The 21233-nt window shown below is 36.6% G+C and overlaps 1 protein-coding gene across 5 annotated transcripts in view; it reads left to right on the top strand.

The window, feature by feature from the left end:
- TBCK (TBC1 domain containing kinase) overlaps positions 1 to 21233 on the top strand; it is a 90028-nt gene that overhangs the window by 34493 nt on the left and 34302 nt on the right. For all 5 annotated transcript variants that reach the window (XM_040064385.2, XM_040064384.2, XM_040064382.2 and 2 more), the window contains 8 exons: positions 493 to 591; positions 1815 to 1877; positions 2739 to 2865; positions 3420 to 3470; positions 4178 to 4261; positions 6502 to 6587; positions 12880 to 12916; positions 14323 to 14484. In XM_040064385.2, coding sequence (XP_039920319.1) covers positions 493 to 591; positions 1815 to 1877; positions 2739 to 2865; positions 3420 to 3470; positions 4178 to 4261; positions 6502 to 6587; positions 12880 to 12916; positions 14323 to 14484 — 709 coding nt within the window. The remainder of the gene's footprint in view (positions 1 to 492; positions 592 to 1814; positions 1878 to 2738; positions 2866 to 3419; positions 3471 to 4177; positions 4262 to 6501; positions 6588 to 12879; positions 12917 to 14322; positions 14485 to 21233) is intronic.

The following is a 21233-nucleotide window of genomic DNA, read 5'->3' as shown; positions in this document are numbered from 1 at the left end:
TGCATTTCCAAGGAGTAAAATATTTGAAAATATGGCAGTGCCATGTTATAAATGTGAGGTTTATACTGGGTAAAGAAATAGCAGCCCCTAATTCACATATATGCAGAGAGATGGATTCCAGTTTAAGAATGAGAGAGCTGATGCACAAGGTTTATCAAGGATAAACTAGAAGTCTTTAATTAGAACAAGATGGATGCATAGTACAAAAAGAAAGATATAATGCAGAAAAAAATCATAGTACAAATTTGGATTAGTAGATCTATCCAGTATATACCAAAGCACATGAATGCATTTACGAGAAAGAGGGGATATTTTAACATCAAACAATAGTCCTTCATCCAGGCCTTCCATTAGGAATTAAATTCACTTTTTTTTAAACTTGTATTCACTATTTAGGCTTTTTCATTTGGGGAAAGACTGTCTCAGGTTTGGGATTTGAATTGTTTCAGTTACATGATAACATTTTTGGCAGTTAATCTCTTCTCTTTGAAGGCCTACCCATACAAGAAAAACCAAATTTGGAAAGAAGCCAGGATTGACATCCCTCCCCTTCTGAGAGGCATAACCTGGGCTGCCTTGTTGGGTGTTGAGGTAAGGGTAAGAAGCTCCAGTACTGACTGGGGATGGAGTGGGTTAGGAATGGGGTTGACAAGGAAGCTGGAATGGGTTTAAAGATTTGGCAAGTAGGTTACTGGAATTTCAAACAAAATGAGTTGTGAAATTATGCAAATAAAGATGATGTTCTGAAAAACTTACTTCTTTTCTGTGAGGTTATTTGGTTTCAGAAAGCATATGTAAACTTGACTGCCTTTAATTTTGATTATTATTTTCAGTGGAAAATAATACCCCAACATTTGGTAGTTAACAGGGGTGTTTTGTTTTGATTTTTAATTTTTTGACAAATGCAGTTGACAATACTTCTGCTCCAGTTGGCAATAGCTGGACAAAACAGGAGAAGACACAGGAAATGTATTTTTCTCACCTACCAATCAATACACTTCCCAGAAAGAATGGAGGATAAATCAATCAAATGCAGTCCTTTTGGACGAAGGAATGTCCAAGAAATAAGGCCTCCTCACAGAGTTGCTGGAGCTAGCCAGCTTTTGGGTTTACCTTACTTGCAATCCTGCAGCAGCAATCATAAAGATTCTTAGAGATAATGCATCCTAAGTTATTCAGGAGATTTAGCTTAGGGTATGATCTTCTGAGTACTATATAATAAAATCAACAAAAAAACGTAAAGGTGAAGAAAAACTGCTGGTCAGGCTTGTAGCCTGAGTCTTAGGAAATGAGTCAATTCTCATGCTTCAGTAACTTGCCATCTGTATAATATGGGTGTTTTCCTGTCCCATAACATTAAAATGGACTTGTTAATATTCCTGCCTTGGGATTTATGCTAGGACAGGCTACTTAAGTCATCTATATTGGCAGTGTCAGTTAGCAGGCAGCTGGATTCAGTGCTTTTAGAGATGGTGCTGAAAGCCACTTGCCAGAGGCTGAGGTAAGCACTGTGTTTAAACTGAGAGCTTCTCTTGACTTGAAAATGGGAAACTACAAAGTATGTAGCTTTCTGTGTAAACAGCTGAAAATCACTGAAGATCATGCTGAGGAGATCTATAGAAATGTCTGTATGTCTTGAGTTAGAAATAGAATAAAGATTGTTTTATTAAAATTAGGCTGTCAGAATTTTCTTTTCTTCTGCTAGCTAAAGTTCTTAACAAAAACAGTCAAACTGCATATCACCATGTACATTCTCATATGCACTTATGTTGGTGAGGGCTTTCTAAATTCAAATATTCTTCTTTCACCTTTAGGGTGCCATAGAAGCAAAATATGATGCCATTGATAAAGACACACCGATTCCTACAGACAGACAAGTAAGACTTAAGGGTGTTACCAAATATTGTCACTTGAAGATCTTTCCCACTCATTGCTTGCCTGTTACAGCACATGTGGATAACAACAGTATGATGGTTCCCCTTGCCCTCTTACAGCCTTACACTGTAGCAAGAGTCTTGCAAAACAGAGGAACACAAGTACTTTAACTCAACTTTCAACATGGGGAAGCTGAAATCCTTTTTTACTTTATAATCACTGTTTCTGTAGCAGCAGCAGTGCAGTGAACAATATTAATGATTTACTGTTAAAAATCCTGGGTTCACCAAATGCTTGTTGTGCCTGTTGGACCTTGTAGCAGGTAATGCTAAGTACCTTGAGGTCCTGTAATGTGAGCTGTACTTTACAGAAGTGGGGGTTTGAGCAATTTGGTTCTCCAAGAGAATGTTCTCGAATGTTCTCTTACCAGACATAAAATGGTGTTAGAAACAACAGCTGTTCCTTTCAGCTGGGTGAAGAAATACTTTCCATCAAATTGGCTGCAACATTGAGAACTCTGATTTGGTTCCTTTTTAGAGCAAAGCAATATTACCACTTAAAAGGTGTCCAGAAGTAAAAAAGTAAAGAAGTCATCTGCTTTCTGACTTTTTCAAGGGCTAGAACCTTTTAAAAAATATGAGTGCAGAAAAGGAAAAAAAAAAAAAAATCTCTATTTTTAAACTTTGACAGGTCTGTTAGGTTCCCTGTCAGTTTTGATTGTGAGAGTGATGGAGGATGCAGATCGTGTGTGATGGTGGTCTGACCTACATATTTTGGCTGACTTCCACCTCTGGTGTTGCATGATTGCTGTGGTGCTGCCCCACTCATCCCAATTTCTCTTTGTACGCTTGGCTTTGGTGCAGATTGAAGTCGATATTCCTCGTTGCCATCAGTATGATGAACTGCTGTCATCACCAGAGGGTCATGCAAAGTTCAGACGTGTATTGAAGGCCTGGGTTGTTTCCCATCCTAATCTGGTGTATTGGCAAGGTGAGTTTGACTAGTTGGTGAGGGCAGATAGTGGAATGGAAAGCTTTGATTGACTTAAAAGTACCTACTGCTTTTCACCCCCACAATATAAGCCTTTTTTTGGGTGCTTTCCTTTCTGTTTCCTTTGAAGAATGAATCTGTGGGTTGTTGCAAATTTAAATCCTAATTTATATTTAATTTGTAATAAAAAATTGCCCCACTCTTTGTTATATATTCAGTCTCCATAAGTTTCAGTCACTTTATTTTAAAAAGAAAAGTCTGTTGCTTGCTATTAAGCTCCCAGATAATACTGCAAAAGTTACTGAGTTCTTGGGACAGTAATTGGCATTTCTTGGATGCTTTGGCAGAATAATCAATTTGGCATTATAGCTGAACAATTTGAAATGCTTTCTGTTTTCATGCATAGATTTCACAGTTGTCTCACCATTACTTGTGAAGGCCTGATAATGCGAAACCAGTATCTAGTGTGCAAATTTTCATTATAAATTAATGTCTTTATCCTGTGCATTAAATGAGGTCTTCGTGCTGTTTCTTCATGGGTCTTCTCTCTTTAGGTCTTGACTCTCTTTGTGCACCGTTTCTGTACTTGAATTTTAACAATGAAGGTGAGCACCTTTTTCTGCAGTGAGTGAAGAAAAGCACAGTCTCTTGTCTGTATCTATGTGCAGACAGATGTGTGAATCCACTTAGAGTTGGAAACTTTCTATATCTACAAAGGAATTTTTAAGCTCTTGTTGCCACAGGTCAAAAAAAAAGTTGGGATTTTGAAAACTGCTTGTGGTGTACTGCTCTTCAGCAGTGGTTCAAGTACAGTTTATTGCAAAGTACAATAATGATATACAATAAAAAGCGCAAATAATCTTAAATAGAAAACCAAATAAATGCTGCTGTAGTACTTGTATTTTTCAGTGAAGCTGTAGTTCAGCCTTGCTTAAGGTGAATGCATTATTTGGTAACCCAAGTGTCAAACTGTCAGACCAGCTTTGTTCAGAAAAGCTGATGCGAGTTTTAAATGCCTGAAAGTTTCAGAGCTGCTTTAGATATATGACCTTTATCTTCTTAGAATGTGCTTTGTTCATAACAGGTGTAGTCCAAGCTTTTATTGTCCTGTACTTGGCTTTATATAACATCTCTATGTGGGAAAACTAGTTTGTTAGGACAATGACTCCTATTATACCTACTGTGCATGCAATCATTTTTGTATGTAGATTGATGGAAGTATTTATGCTTTATTATCTGGTTAATAGTGAACTTTTTTAGGTGTAATTAAATTCTGCCTCTGTCATTGCATCTGTTTTTCTAATTCTTTCAGCTCTGGCATATGCCTGTATGTCTGCTTTTATTCCAAAGTATTTGTATAACTTCTTTCTGAAGGATAATTCTCATGTTATTCAAGGTAAGTCAATCCCTTTATTTGGTGTAGTTCTAAGAGAAGTAGAATTGCTTCTGGATATGTAAATACACTTTTTCAAGGGGTTGCAAAACGGGGATGCAGTTAAAATCATGAACCTTTGCAATGAAATTTGGAACAGAATACGTGATTAAGGATTCAGACAGGAGAAAAAATCCAGATGTGTACACACACAAAAGTGTCCTATGTAATATCCAAGGTAAGAGTCAGACTATCCTGCAAAGCTGGGAAAGCAGTAAGTCTTTCTAGTGTTGCATTGTAAAGGCTTACCCTTCAGGTGATCAAAGTCATCATGTAAGAGGAGCTGTTTGGACAATAAGGGAAAATGAACAGTATAAAGTAGGGGTTCCTCAAAAAATAAAAGTTATGGTATTCAGGAAAATAGGGATTTGAGGGGAATTTCTTATTGAGAACATGATGTTACTCAATAGAGGACAGGAGCTGGAAAACCCTAAGGAATTATGTTCTGTAGTTCACCCTTCAACACATATATAGGTAACTTAGAGAAATTAAAATAATAGCTTGGAATGTCTGTTCTAATTGAAAAGTAATTTTAAATTTCATGGAAACATGGAAAAGGAATTGTCTCCACCTAGAAAGTCACCTTGGCACAGTCTGTGTTGGGAAGATAATTTGTCTTCCAGACAGCCTTTAAAAACAAACAAAGTTGTTTCAAAAGCCATTAGTAATTAAAAGAAACAGGTGATAATTTATGTTTTTAATTGCAAAGTTATAAATGTTTATTGAATACTGTGTATCAGCATGGCTTACTGTCCTTGTATTTCTTTTAAGGAAATTTTTTTGTATATTTCTTGTGAAACTCATCAGCTTTAAAGTGTCTGTCATTTTTTGTCTTCAAGGAAGGTAATTAAGAACTGATCAACAAAACTAATTAGATGTAAAAGCATTTACATATTAGATAACTGGGAGAGAGCTAATATAAGGAGAGAATGCCAAGGTTAGGAGAATTTATTTACAGAAGACAATGGGTAAGAGGTGTTATGAACTGAATAAAATAATACTAAAAATTATTCTAGAGAACATGTTTGCATACTTTTGTCTGTAAAGAAAGATTGCTCGCAGTAAAGATCTAAAGATGAAAAGAATAAATATTTTCCTCTGGAGACAACTACTTTGAACTTCAAGATTAATAGCCTGGTAAAGACTTTTCTCAAGAGGTTACACTGTTCCATAAAATAATACTTTTGCTCTCTAGGGTTTCCTGATGTTATTCCTAAGGAGCTTTGCAAAAATATGTATCAGCCAAAGTTAGAAATACAGGTCAGTAGGATTCTGTGAACCAAAATAGCGTTGGCATTCCTGAGTTCCTCTTCTACATCTGGCATCATCAATGACTCGGGGAGATTGGACCCTTTAGGGTTCTTTCAGTATTCTAACTAATCCTTTCTAGGGTTGTATGTCAAAACACAATGTATAAATAAAAGTTTAACAGAAAATGCTGTGTCATTTCCCTGTCTTTTTAAGGTAAAGGAAAGGGTTAAGAATGTGTCATTTAACTATCCAGTGCAATTTTAGCTGCTTTGTGTCTTCAGTGTAGGTAGAAACTGTGTGGAGCATTAGGCTGCCAGCATGTTCCGGAAAGAAAGTTCGCATTCTCTCCCTGTTGCTCCCCAGGACTTGCTGTCCACGCCCTAATTATCTGTTCTTGGGAAGCTGGAAGGAAAGGAATTACCCAGTGTTACAAAATTGCAATGTTATTGCCTCGTCAGCTTTCTTCTAACAGAGTATGTGGCAGTGTGGTCAAAACTGGGAGAGGGGCAGAACTGAGAGAAATTCACTGCCCTGTGTTCTGCTGTCTGTTTCTCTTCAGTTAAAAACAAGTGTTATTTAGACAATTTAATGAAATTTACCCATCAACCTGATAGGCCAGGCTGAAGATTGAATAAATTTTATCTTTTATAGTGGGTATTTCTCCTTGCTGGTTACTAAACAGTCTTTGACTTAGCATGTCAAGCATGCATCACAACCTAAGTGTGTGCCAAGTTAAACCATTGTTAAAAATCCAAATTGAGAAGTACTAAAGAAGAAAAATTAAATGTTTCTTCCTCTGTATGGAATGTTATGGTAACAAGGTGTACAGTGACGGTACTCACTTGCTGTTTTATTATAGGTTTAAAATGAGTGGCTTTCCTACAGCTCTGTTGTGAGCTAGCAGCATGTGATGGCTTGTGGTTTTGACAACAGTCTTGGCTTTGTCATTTCAGAGTACCTGACAGTGTTTTCCCAGATGATTGCGTTCCATGATCCAGAGCTGAGTAACCACCTCAATGAAATTGGATTTATTCCAGATGTAAGTGCTAGGGGTCCTTATATGTATTTTCCAAAGGAATTAAAAAATGGAAAATGACAGAAACTGGGATGCAATGCCTTTCCAAAGTGCTTCAGTAGCACTTTGGCAAAAGTGAAACTTCCATATTAATAGACCTTCCTGAATATGCTGATAAAATGGTAAAGTTTTGATTCTCATTTTGCGTGCTTTAGTCCTTCCTGTTCTGCTGAGATGGTAAATACAATAAAAATACTACTAGCCAGTTATTATAACTTTATATACAGGTATATATGCATTTATTTTCAAAATGTGGGTTAATATATAGTGTTAATAGCAAAAGTACTGCAGCTGATTGAATACTGTTGATTAACACAAATGACACATTATTTTGCAAGTAATAGAAAAAGTATGTGATCTTGTAGGTATGTCAGACCTCGGAAAACGCTAAGCACTCATTTGCTGGAGTGTGTCTCAAATATGGGACAAGTGCATAACATAGATGCAAGTTTTATGCTTCCATTGGAAAAAAAATAACTCTGAGGTGGAGGAAAATGAAAACTGAGAACACAGCCAAAACATAGTAGAGAGCATGGGCTTTGTTGGAAAAGGCAAAACAAGCCCTTCTTTAGAGTCTTACTTCTGGTTATGGCTGTAAATAGTAAAGCTTTCCTCCATTTTTTAGAGAGGTGTGTATTAGTCAAGAAAGCCAAAATAAAAATGTCTGCCTACAAGTACTGATGTTTCTGAAAAGTAGATCTAGGCAAGGCCGTAGAGATAACATTAATTGATATGGTCTGTATCATTCTATATTTGGCATTTAGGAATTTGGGAATTGCAAGCTGGTCACAAGAACAGAGAATGACTGAGAGGTCAAAATGGAAGAAGATAACTGAACTCAAGAGATGTTGATGTAGAAATACAAATTTCATAAGGAAGAAATTTATGTGCATTGCTTCTGTAAGCAATACAAATTTTAGTTTATCAGAAAAGCCTTATGGTTATTAGGAAATATTTTAAGTTGGAGCAGCAAGACCAAGCCTCTGAAAGTCACTTGTTTTACACCATTCCTGAGAGAATTTGTGGGACTTTGGGACCGGCAGATACTCATTATCACCGTTTACAAATATTGTAATACAAAAGAAAGTATATACTTTCCTTTGTAGAGGGTGTTTTTAGTGTAATAATGTTGTTTGACTGATACAAATTTAGGAGATACAGTGGTGTCAAAATGAGCAGAAAAGAAAGCCAGTGTATTGCCTTAAAAAGAGAAGAGTTTGAGAAAGCCACAAGTATTTCAGATGATGCACGTCTGAAGAGGACAGGTGAAAGGAAGATGAAGGGGAAGTGAGAAGAAGGAGGAATATTTAACTGTAGAAAGCCTAAATATTTGACTAGATGAAGTGCAAGGGTTAACAGCAACACTTAAGTTCCTGAGGGAAAATCAATTTTGCAGCATCACTATGCAAATGCATTTAATGCTTATTTTTTAAAGGCTGCAGGTGACCAAAAAAATTCTTCCATGTATTTTGTCCAGGTTGCTAGTTCCCAGTAAAGAGTTAGAGATGTAATTTCCCTGACCACCTTACAGGTCCTTGTATGGGCTACTAATCTACACCAGAGCCCTGTAGCAACCCATCTTGGATCTTAGCTGATATTTCAGCCACTCCTTGTGTCTACTTATACAATTATAATTCTCCTCTGAAGACTTCAAGGTACAAGACAGATGGAATAGTTTGAAATCACGTTTTGCTGTATTTTAGTTTTTGTTGTCCTAGTCATTGGACAATACATAGTCATACATTAGCCTTGTCTCTAAATCTTACAGTCTGTAGGTGATTAGGTAATGTAGTGAACAATTGCAAAAAAGGAATTTTTTCTTTTTTAAAAACGGTTGTATTGAATAAAAATGCAAGTTCTAAAGTTAACACTAACCTCTTAAGAGGGGTTGTCCTTTCTGAATTATCTGTCAGCGTTTGGGGTTTTTTTTAGTAAGTAAAAGTTGTTCTGCCTTTTAGATTAGTCAGAGAGGTGATTTTTTTGTAACTGTAACAAGGCAGCAGAGGATCCATCAAGGTGAAGGATATGCACTGTAGAAATGAGATCTGAACCAGAGTTTCGTGCTTGAGTACTAATCCTATCAACGTAAACCCTGATTAATCTTTCATCATTGAAACGCAGGCTCTGCTGCAGGGAAGATTGTGTTCCTGGCACCCTCCTCATTTGCTTCAGGTCACGTAGCTCTCAGAATATTGAACACTGCTGAAGCTTGAGGCGTTGTGAATATTATTAGCTGATGTGGTGCCTGGATTAAGTACATTGCTGTGGCTGTGTGATTTACATATAAATAGAGGGATGATATATACAGTGAATCTTACAGTTCTTCTTTGCTCATTCTCCCAAAGTTTATAATCTTCTGCACCCTTTATTAATGCTCTATAACACATACCTTATTTTACTGACTAATTCTGACCCTAAACAGCAGACCGTGTAAAACTGAAGAAAAACAAAGAAGTGTACAATGTTGCTAAAAGCGTGGTGATTGCCATAAATTAGTCAAAAGCACTTCCAGCTGGGAATTATGGAAGGTAGCCACAGTTGTCATCTATCCACTGACACAGAAGGCAAACTGATTGCAGTTCCTTAATATTATTGTGCTGAAGCTGCTGGCACAGGTAGATACCTTAGCTTGGTTTTGGTGATATGCACAAGGTGTCAGTAACAGGGCTTCATCTTAAAAATCCTGCCCTTGAAGTACTTTCTGTTTGTCCTGTTATACAATTACCTAAAGATTAATCTGGAAGACAAGTTTCGTGCTGATATGTTTGTCTTGTGAAGAAAGTGATCGTTCTTCAAATTTTGTTTGTGTAGGTGCATATAGGTGGATATAGTCTAATATTAAAAATGTGATTCAATTTGCCTTATCTTTTGCACCTTTCTGTAGCCTTTAAATATATGATTGTCCAGGCACCATATAGGATTGAAGCTAAGTATGCGTGTGTGTATTTCAAATGCGGAACAGGAAGGTGAAAGATCAGGAGTTTGTAGTACTGATAATTTCCATGGGAAGGGACCTATTGGACTCACACAGTCCTACTGCCTGACCACCTCAGGGCTGACCTAAAGCGTGCTGTTAAGGGCATTTTCCAAATGCCTCCTAAACACTGACAGCCTTGGGGCATCCAACCCCCTTTCTAGGAAGTTTCTTCCAGTGTTTGACCACCTTCTTGGTAAAGAAAATCTTCCTCATGTCCAATCTATATCTCCCCTGGTGCAGCTTTGAACTGTTCCAACGTATCCTGTCACTGGATCCTGGAAGAAGAGTTGAGCATTTCCCTCTAAACTCCCCTCCTCAAGAAGCTGTAGAAAGCACAAAAATAGTTTTTATTAACAACTAAAAATTAAAGCAAAAAGCAGCAGTTGGGACAGTTGTTCTAACAACTCAGCAAAATAAAGTTCCACTTATTGTTGGACAACACTGTTTCACACATGCATCAAACAGGAAAAAAAAAAAAAAAGAAAAAGAAACAATCATTTAATAGGCAGGGAAAAAAACAAACCTCTTTATGTTTGGATTTTGCACCGCATATAAACTGCAATATATGGTACAGCTAAAGTATATACAAAAAAGAAGTTATACTTTTTCTATATAACTTATTATTGAAGAGAGTTTTCTTTCTGATTTTAAAAATATAATGCTTTAAGACAAGGAGGTGTTTGTAAACCTGAAGAGGTTATTGATGCTATTAGTAAGCAAGGGAAGGAAAGGGAGAACACGGGTGGCATTACTCTCTGATGCAAAGCAAAATTATAATTATGGCACTGCTCCTCTCAGGGTCTCTCTAAAAAATGATGAGTTGGTTTTACAGACTCTTTTTTTAATGGAGCTTATTCTCAGGCTGTTCCAGCGATTCAGATGCTGCTTTGATTACACATTAAGTTCACTTTCCGTCTCCGGAGAGTTAAGTGTCAAGTAAAACCACAGCGCCCTTAGGTCTCAGGGTTCTTTTCCTGGGTTACTGCAGCGGCGCGGTGCAGTTCCTGGCAGCGGCCGCTGGAGGGCACCATTCCCCAGCGCTGTGCGCAGTCCCGGCCCCGAGCGCGTCCCGAGCACTGTCCTGGAGTCAGCGCCGCTCCTCCTTCCCTCCCTTTCGCTGGCATCGGGGAGTCATGCCACCCGTGTTGTGCCTTCCCTTGCCTTTCCCTTGCCTTTCCCTTGCCTTTCCCTTGCCTTTCCCTTGCCTTTCCCTTGCCTTTCCCTTGCCTTTCCCTTGCCTTTCCCTTGCCTTTCCCTTGCCTTTCCCTTGCCTTTCCCTTGCCTTTCCCTTGCCTTTCCCTTGCCTTTCCCTTGCCTTTCCCTTGCCTTTCCCTTCCCGGCTTACCAACACCTCCTTCTCTTAAAGCATTATTTTTGTTAAAGTCAGAGGAGGAGCTCCCTTCAATAAAAGCTCGCCTGACACCTTCTACTTAAATTTTTTGACCTACTTTTCATGTCACTGCTGATAGGTTTGGTGAGGATGGGTTTGAGCAAAGAAGTGATTTTCCCTGTGATTAACTTTTAATAATCTTCAAAGCTTCACATTTCCTGTATTTTCTTGTATATTTCTGTGTAAATGCATGCATGATAGAGGTGTTTGTGAAATTAGGAGAAAATGAAGATCTGCTTTGGTAAAACATCTTAATCATATATATGAAAAGGGGGAAATCATTGCTTTTAAATACCAAGGAAATAATGCGGTTCACCTAATATGTGCCTCCAAGCAAAGAGGAGCCTCAGGACACTAGGCTTGTTTTCCTACTGCATGAGAAGCACAATATTGCATACAAACAAGCAGATAAACAGGTATTAGCTGATCACAACCACTGCAGGGGATATTTCAGGGAATGGGGTATGTTGTTATTCCTAGGATGCCATCTATTTAAAACGTGACATAGATATACACAGGGAAATAGTATGATTGTATTATAACACTAAAATGGTGGTAGAAATTGATTTGGTTTGCATTTTGAACTCTTAAAATCCACTGGTGAGCTGGAGGTCAAACTTCATGAAAGCCTACTGAATATTAAAAGGGGTGGACAGGTCATTGAACCTTCCTTAGTTTAGGGTCAGTATGGTTCAGATCTCAGATGCTCAGATGAAGGCATAGGAATAAAATTTAGAGCTGTGCTAAGAAGGTTTTTAGCAAATGTGTACATCATTTAGTCAGAGCCATAACCCAGTTCAGAGTTTATGGAATAAGAAGTGATTTATTAACATAATATCAGGTATGTTTTCTGCTCCTTATTTGTTTACTTCCAGTAAAAGCTCAATAGGAGGATTAATTTGCACTTTTTATGAGTTAAAAAGTAATATATTAAGCTTTATGTTTAACTGTAAATCTTCATAGCACATGAGCTATGCAGCTGAGTAAAATTTAACAATGATTGTCTCACTCTTGCATTCCTAATTTATGGAAACTTTCTGCACAGTTTGATGTTTCAAAATAATAGATTCTCTTGCCTTTGTCTTGCTAAATACCTCATTAAAAAATTAAAAATTCTTAAGGTGTCATAAATGCTTAGCTCTTCTTTCTCTGTATGGTGTCATGAGGATGAAAGTTTGCAGGCATTAAAGGTTTTCTGTAGCTGTTGCAGCAGCACAATCTTGTAGAGGTGTAAGTGCTGAAGCAGGACACCTTCAGCTGACACTGCCCTAAAATGGTCACGGCAGAACTCCATAAATGTAGTTAGCATTAGTTAATGTTAGTAAGCATTTACTGAGAATGAAACTCTGCTTAATTTCTTCACTGGCAAGTATGCATTTTAATAAATACCAGCATAGCAGAAAAAGGGAGAAGTGTTTTTTTTTTTTCTCTTGAAAATCATTATTTAAACTTTTACTTATTTCTATTAAACCATTTTCTTCCATAGTCAAAAATATATTTTAAACCAAGTTGGCTTATGCTTTTTCGGGTATCCTTGGCTAATTTTTGCTTAGACTGTTGAGAATTGCAACAGTTTAGTAGAGCAGGTTTTTGAGGTCTTGAAGACTTTGGAGGTTATATTTTGCAAACCAGCCTAGTAAGAGTGGTAATTTGTTTTGTTTTGCTTTCACTACATTGGCACAAACTAATAATTTGAAAAATTTTTGGATGAAAAGAGTTTCTGAGGGGCTAAGAGTTGTGTGATAGATCTGCCACTGCAGTTACTTTCCTTTCTAAATGAATTAATGCAAAAATAACAGTTTTTAATGTAGTTGATGATTGTCATAGACAAGTTGAGTTCTCAAAACTTTTTTTTTTTGTCTTCTTCCCCCTATCACCACCTTTGGCAGCTTTATGCAATTCCTTGGTTTCTTACAATGTTTACACGTGAGTATGCTTTTTCTTCCTCCTCTGATTAAATGTTCTTGTATTTCTCAAGCCTAATTTTTGTCACTTTTCCAGCTAAAGCCTTTCTTAATTGATATGATAGGTCATTTAGTAGGATGCTTATAAGTTGCAAGGATGTGATGTGGAAAACTCTAACAGTGGAAAACTCCGCAGTGTCTGTCCTGATTTCTTTCTGCTCTGATTTGCCAATAATTAGTATTTCTCCTGCTTTTTTGAGTTGTTGTCAAGTTATTATATAGTTATTATGTTTTCATTTTTATTATTATCTGGATAATTTTGCACGTGCAGTATTTAGGGTGTACTCAGAGGAAGCTGTTATCTACTGGAAAAAGAGGTAATAATAGTTAAAACGCAAAATACCAAACTACACCAGCATCCCTTGCCATCACTCAAATAATGTAAGAAAGAGAGTGACTTTGTTTTTGAAGGTAATCATATTTTTGTTGACACATTGCTATTCTGGTAGTGCTAGTTTACTGGTTTTGTGCATGTATATTAGGAAAAAAGAAGAGCTTCCTAATTTGGTGAGTTTTAATTAAAGATAACAAAATTAATAAATCAAGTCTCGAAAGCAATTTAAAAACTTCTCTTCTCAAAAATCTCTGATTCTTTTCATGTCATATCAACATTGGCAGATGTTGAATTTAAATTTTTTAAGAAGTGGTAGAATGAAAAAAGCTGATAGGTTATTTCTCTGATGAGATATCAAAGAAATTAATGTGAGATTCTTGATTGCATTTTCTAAATATTTTGACTGTAAAGCACTGGTTCTTGAAGTTGTCCCTTTTTGTATACCCTTCATGAGAATCATCACAATTGGAAAACTAAGGAGATGATTTCCTTAAGCAATCAAGTTCAGTAAAGACTTAGAACTATTTAGTTGGAAGATCACGTATTTTAAGAGAGCCACCTTCAGCACTTATATATAAAATCTTGCTATTTTTAATAGGCCTTTTTCCTTGTCTTCCTTTTATTCTGCCAATTTTTTCCTTTTTTATGTTCATTTTTTGTCTAATTGTAAGTAGTTGATCTTATTGTTTAACTCATTAATGTCATCTTATTGTGCAAAACTGATATGCATGCCTTAATACATAATTGTACTGTACCAAAATAAAAATAGATTGCCTAATTCCTGACATACTTGAAATGTGAAAAACCACGTGCTTCCAAGTATTCATTAAGAAAAGGAGACAATGATTTCTAAAATAATCAAACTGCATATGAAGACAAATGTGATCCTAAACAGGCTGAGTCCTCTTTGCTCCCAAATAAAAAAGAAATCACTCAAGATGGGAAAGGAAAGAAGTACGCAGGCAACTCATCAACCCTGTTATTGTGTGTATATTCTTACAGAGTTCTATTTATTGTGCTTATTCATTATGCAGATGTCTTTCCTTTGCACAAAATTTTTCACTTGTGGGATACGTTGCTGCTTGGAAATTCCTCCTTCCCGTTCTGTATTGGAGTTGCCATACTTCAACAGCTGAGGGATCGTCTTCTGGCTAATGGATTCAATGAGTGCATTCTCCTTTTTTCAGACTTGCCAGGTACAGAAAATATTGTTTCTTCCTTTTTTCTCTGCCTGCCCCAGTGTGTATCTAAATACATATTTAGAAATCATGGTAGATTTAGGTAAACTCACTGTCAGAGCATGTGGATCGTAACTACAATTTCTTGTAGTTCGTTGAAGAATTTTGCTGTCATCAACAAGAATGCAGTAGGATTGTTATTTACAGGTGAAGATTGGAGTATATTGTTGAGAAATTTAGAACAATTAAAAATAATTCAGAAACAACCATTTGTAGTCATGCCACATACAGACACAATCAGTTGAAATGAAGTATTTTTCTTCATAAATTGTGTATAATTCTAAATAGTCCTTTTCCTCTTTGGTGCTGGTATTAGCCTGTTTTCCTTTCAAACATAATTAAACTTTTACTGTGGAAGTAATTAATGTAAAAGGATTAGGGAAAGCAGTATAGGAAGCCATTGGAATTACTCTGTTAAATATTTCCATTTGAAATTAAAAGCTTTCAGAATAACTTTCAAAATTGTATCAGAGTCTGCATGATCATTGTGCAGACATTCTGTGTCTTTGCTCAGTGGGAGGTGATTAACCTATCCATACAAACTGGTGCCTTACAAAAATACATGGCAGTTAACCATGAAATTTGGATCTTCCTTCTGAGCAAGTACCTAGTAAGACAGTAGAATGCATTTGAACTGAATAACCTGAAAGAAGTGTTTTAGTTTATAGTAACACAAGTAGGAAGGGCTGATGCACTCAGAACATGCTTATGCTCTTGTATTAATTCCCTCTCTCCTGCTCAGGATCTTACTAATGTAATACAGTTTTAGGTAAGAGGTTGGCACTGTTTTAAATGTGTGGCTTTTCTTTCGATAACTCTAACTTTGGGGTTATTCCTGGGCTAATTATGGATTTAGTGATCTCTATTTAAATACCATGTGTGCAATTCAGTTATTCATTGTTCATTTAAACTGAAGTTGTTCTTCTTCAGAAGGACTGAAGGAGAGAATGAAGTTTGGGAGAATTTAAAAGGTCTTCTTAAGTGTTGCAGTCTCCACAGCTGCAGAGTCTACAGAGGTCAGCAGTAGTCTAGGATATGGTACCAAGCAGATGAGCCTGAGTTCACAGTTGCATAAGTCAGTGAGTTACCACAAATGAAGTTATGTGATTTCTTTAAATACTGTTGTCACAAATTGTCTCTCACTGTATACCCTTCTATATGGGTCTGGATTTCAAAATTGGTCTCCTACTTATTAATTTAGTATGTACTATGCACTTGCTACTGTATTTTTCAATTTATAAGAACTTTGATTAGGCCATTCCTTATAGTGTAGAATTTTGATTTTCGGTCTGTGTGTTTAGTCATTTCAAATGCTTGTGGTTAATTTAATGGGATATCTGCAGATGGCTGAAATGTGAGTGCTAAACTGAAAGATTGATCCTTTCTCCATCCTCTCCTTCCCCATGTCTTAGCTGTATGTCCTAGTTAAGTACAAATCCATTAATATATAACTTTATTTTCTTGCCTACAGTCATTTCTCCTTATTTTTCTTTTTCTTGAAGGGTGCTAAATTATAGATTTCAATTTATCTTAAGTCAGCTGATTTACTAACAGTGGGAAGTACTTTATGCTGAGGTCATGTATAAGAACACATTAGTTCTTGTAATACATATGTGTTCATATAATAAAATTAAATCACTAAATCTGTAGTGGTATAATGAACATGCATTCTGCTGGTTTTAGTTGATGACAACTTTGCTGATACTCTGGTAGGAAATACAGGTTTCTGAAAATATTATTTTTCCTTAAATTGGTGATGTCTGTGTTATTTAAGATGTCAACAATGGCACAATTGAATATTGTGAGATAGATCTAAAGCATACCATAAAATACTGCTAGTAAAACTACTAAGGGATAAAGAATAAGGGTGAAAGACAGTCCGAGTGTGTCTTAAAAGTTAAATGTTGTTGGTCTAGCTTAATCAGTAACTTTTTCAACATATAATTCTTGTAGCCTTGTGCCTTTGCTTTGTGACCTGAGCCTTATTTCTGTTTAAGAAGTATTGATTCATTATGCATTTTGTCACCTGTGTCTTCCAAACAAGACTTCTGTTATTTTGGTTACGAAATTGTGTGCCAAGGCTGAGAATTTCTGAAGTAATTTACAAATAAACTTCACCTGAAAATACATCACTCCTAGGAAGAGATTATGTTGTTCAAAACACCTGTGATAATTTTAAACTAAAATCAATTATTGCTCAACAGTCTGAAACTCCTGTGATTTTTAAGCTTTGTGTGCAAGGGAATGGCTTATTTCAGGCTGCCAGTGAAAGCAACTTCCTTTCCAGACTGATAGAGGTATTTTACTGTAATCTTGAAACTTTGTTGAACACTTTTAAGATTTCTTGTTTCTACAGAACAAAAACCCCACTGCCTAATTTCCAATGCACTCTACATAACACAATTGGAATTATTGTTTTAAAATAATAGTGATGTGAGGAAAACAAAGGGGCGTTGTGTCATTATTGATTACTTGGTTCTGAAAACTCTTTCCAATATTTGTCTCAAAGCTTTGGCTATATTTGATCTATAAAGCCAATACAATTGGGAAATACTTGCTATTTTTGGAAGCTCTGTTAGAAATTTTAATTTATTTTTATGTTCAATGTCCTAGCAGATTAGGAAATTTATTTGAGATTTTGACAAAATAAATGGCTAATTAAGAATACTGGAAAATCCTTTTGCAACAAATGTCCTAGTTCATTCATCGTGGAGGAGAAGGGGGCATATAAGCAACGGCTAAAATTTAAATAGAATTAAATGGTTTAAGAAATTACTACCTCGAAGTGCTGTTTGTTGGTTGGTTGTTTTTTAATTTAAATTCTCTTTCATTTTTTCTTTCATATTTTCCTTGTATTTAAGGAGCTCTGTTACGTACAAACTTTATTCAAACAATATAAATACCAGAGAATATTTAGGAATATTTGAGACAGACAAACAAAACCAACCCTGGAATTGTTGCAACTTTCTTTACCCGTAGTTTTGAGATTTAGTAAATTTTACCTTATTCAGGTGATGCAGAGAGAGTAGAGACATTACACATTACCTTTGTTTTTCCTGTAAGTCTGACATGTAGCAGGATGTGTCAGGAAAATGAAAATGGTAAGGGTGACACCACTATGATGAGATTCCTGAGGTACCAACAGCAGAGACAGGATTCTGCTTTCAGACCAGTGCTGATTTGTACTAAGCCTGGATATCTCTTAACATCATGTATCAGCAGATTTACCACGCAGAAAGCTTTTCATGCCCTGAGGATCAACTGTGTAAATTTGCTTTGAAACATGCAATTTTTCTTATTTTGTGCAAGTTTGTGTGATAATGTCCACTATTCAGTGCAAAAATTATGGTTATTGTAGTTGGATTTGATTACCTGCTGTACATTACCTGCTGTACAAGTAGTAAAAAGTCAACAGCAGCTTTTGTTAGGAAGCATCCAGACACATCCAGCTCTTTGCAAACAGCAGAAGGACCCTTAAACCAACCCACTGCCACCTGGAATAGGTGTAGTATAGAGCCTGGCAAACTCCTGTTCCTCCAGTGATCACTGCCAGTATCAGTGTTGACCTACAGAGATGAGTTCTGAGAGCTGATGACAGGATGGAGACAGATGGTGTTAGACAACAGCGAAATACCAAGCCTAAACATGAGATAAAACATATTCAAACAAACCTTTTAGGTTAGTTCAATAAGCTCGTCTTCTGTAATTTTGGGGCAAGAGGAAGTTTCATTTTTTCTAATGCTGTGCACCTTAGGAAGGTGTCTTTTTTGCTGACTCCAGGCTAGTTGGTGCTTCCAAAGGAAACCCTTGGCCTCAGATGGGAAGTTCATAAAGACTGACTGAAGAAAAGCAATCCAGTGCAATGAGGAGCTACAGTAAGATGGTTGAAGTAGAAAACTTTGTGAGACACGGGCATGTAGTTTTAAGATGCAAGAGCTGACTGTCATCAAACCACAGACATAAATGATTCTCCAGGGAACAGATTTTCTCTAATGTGGGAGAAATTATTATATCCATTGCCATTCTAGAGATGTGCTAAAATGCAGAATCCCGTGCCTGTGGAAGCCATATGAGTGCTTAGAGGGATTGCATCCAGCTTATAAATGAACTGAAGGTTAAAAAAATAGTGGAAATTCTCTACTAAGATTGTATGGAGCCGTTTTGAATGATGCAATTCTGTTGACAGCAGCAAAATTAGACATATATCAGAAGGCTCTACTTCAGATATGTTTCTGACCCTAGGTAGCTACCATTTTACTTCCTGCTGTTTTGCTTCCTAAAAATCCTTTGTCTGCCCACATCTGAGATCCATATGCTTTTATTCTACTGGAATTTCTGGTAGTTCAGCATTTAATTAATATAGATCTGATAAGAGGAAAAAATGACAGTTGGCCACTAAATCCACATTAAGATAATGGGTGTTTAGTGCCCACCATTTTGTTTCACCACCTTTGAAGGGACTTACAGACATACAGTGGCTTTTCATATTCCAGTGAGCAGTAGGGGGGGAAAAAAAAATCATACAGTGTTTTGATTACCGTTCGACGTTTTTCATGCACTTTTGAAAATATTGCTTAGATTAAGGCTCTGAGGAACAGAAGCCATAACAGCTCTTCTAAAAGCAAACTTTTTTAGCTTCAGCTACAAAATTTTGACAAAATACCGCTCTGTTGTTGTTCATGGACGATGGCTCTGGGAAGTATTTTGCTGTGGAGCTAGTGAAGCTGATTACATTTTTCAAGTTACATTTTCTTCAGTATAGCTGAAGAAAAACAGCTTTGAGAGACTTTGGTCTCTTTCACATGATACACATGATAATGGTGTTGTAACTATGACAAAAATACTGATGGGAAATATCAAAAGACATCAGAATTTAAAAGGAAGTCACTTTTCCTAGTTTTCTTTTCTTGAAATATGTAGGTCAGGCTGATATTTATGGAAGCAACTTTTTCTGAGCATGATGCTCATCTTTGCTATGTTAGATGGCCTTTTGGATCATGTATTTCATGACGCAATTCCTCAAGATTATTGACATTGGGACAGAAGAGAGAGATTTGTTAGGGCACACCTGCTCACCAAGGCTGTCTGGTAGTGTCAGACTCTGTAAGACTGATGTTGTTTTACCTGAAGCTGTGAATTCTTTAATTATTCACCTTTTCCATTCATTGTGACACAAAGAAAACAGTTCTAGATTATAGAATCTACCCTCTTGAGACTAAAGAGAATGTTGGAGTGAGTAAAACACTGAAATCCTTTATTGTAGTCTGTAGTTGTCACTGGCAGAAGAAAATCAAATATATATTCTTTAGCAAAGGGCTGTCTGCTGCAAGAGATGGCACCCTTCATAAAAAGGGTGAAAAGTGAGTTCCTCAGCAGAACTTTCCTAGTCCATGTCTTAAAAACAGTCTGACACACAGCTTATGCCCCCTGTTTCTTGAAAGCACCCTGATAGTGCTCTCCATAGTGAAAAGGCACTTCAGAAAATAGAATAATCCATCTGTTAGTCACATAGGATTTTGTACAACTTTACACTGGAGTAAAATGAAAATACAGGAAGGTAGACTGTCAAACATACTAGCATTTCTAGGATCTCTAGGCATGAAATGACAAAATTCAGGCTGCTCGTATCTGAGCTCTGTTTCAGATGTGGTGATTTTTTTTCCTCGTTACAAAGTTGTCTTGGGAAAATATTTCCTTTTTTTTCCCCGTTAAAACTACAAGCATAGTAACTGATTCATCAACTAGTGCTAAGAAAGCAATACTGTGTACTAGACTTCTTTTCTTTTACAATTGCAGAGAATGTTGCTGAGAGAGCAAGGTGCCTCATAGGGTATCTGTTTATAATTTTGTTATACTGAATATGTTTGTTTGCTTGTACAGGTATAAATGTTCTGCTCAATAATCTTTAATTCTCTACTGTTAATTGAGGAGAATTTCTAAATGGGTTGCACAAATAATGCAGTATTAATTTTTCTCTTTTTTTGAAATGTACATTATCACCACATTTCTGTATGATTATAGATATACACAGGGAGTGTATTTCTAGCATTGTGCTAGAGGTACACATTACTTAAATACCAATTGGAATGGCAGTGTAGGCTGGAAGATAGAAAAATCTGTCAAAATAAGGACTTTGAAATTAGGTTAAGTGAACTCTCAGTGCTCTTATACTTTGGGATAGCTGTCAATTCCCTTTGATTTACTTTCACATAATATTTCACTTAAACTCTTGCCTTTATAAAGCTGCATGAGGCATTTGATTCTCTCTGTCCAAATTTCTTCATTCTTAATGTCCTAAGGGTATACTGGAGTTTAGTAGAAATCAACAGGAAGACTAAAATTAAACATGGAGAACTGGAGCAGGGTTTGTACCTAAAGGTATGACTTTGTTAATACTGCAACCTTGGAATAAATTCCAGGACTGCATTGTTAATGTTGAAGGGCAAAACTTGTTCAGGAAGGGCAGGTATCCCAACAGGGAAGAACTCACACTGCATGTGAACAATGTTGCCTGCATTCTGAAAATGCTGATAGATAGTCTGAGTAGCCAGCAGGGGTGTGTCAGGTGGCACCTCTGTCACTTCAAAAATTTAAGAAATCTAGACAAGCATCTATAGGGGATAGGGGGAATAGTCTGGACCCATTGTATTTGGCTTTAGAGCAAGGCAGAGCTAGACAGTCTCTTGCTAGTTCTTCAGTCTTCAGGA

The sequence above is a fragment of the Hirundo rustica genome, chromosome 5, assembly GCF_015227805.2.
Source record: "Hirundo rustica isolate bHirRus1 chromosome 5, bHirRus1.pri.v3, whole genome shotgun sequence".
NCBI classification, from domain to species: domain Eukaryota; kingdom Metazoa; phylum Chordata; class Aves; order Passeriformes; family Hirundinidae; genus Hirundo; species Hirundo rustica.
The sequence above is the reverse complement of the archived record's forward strand: the minus strand, read 5'-3'. Positions and strand labels throughout refer to the sequence as shown.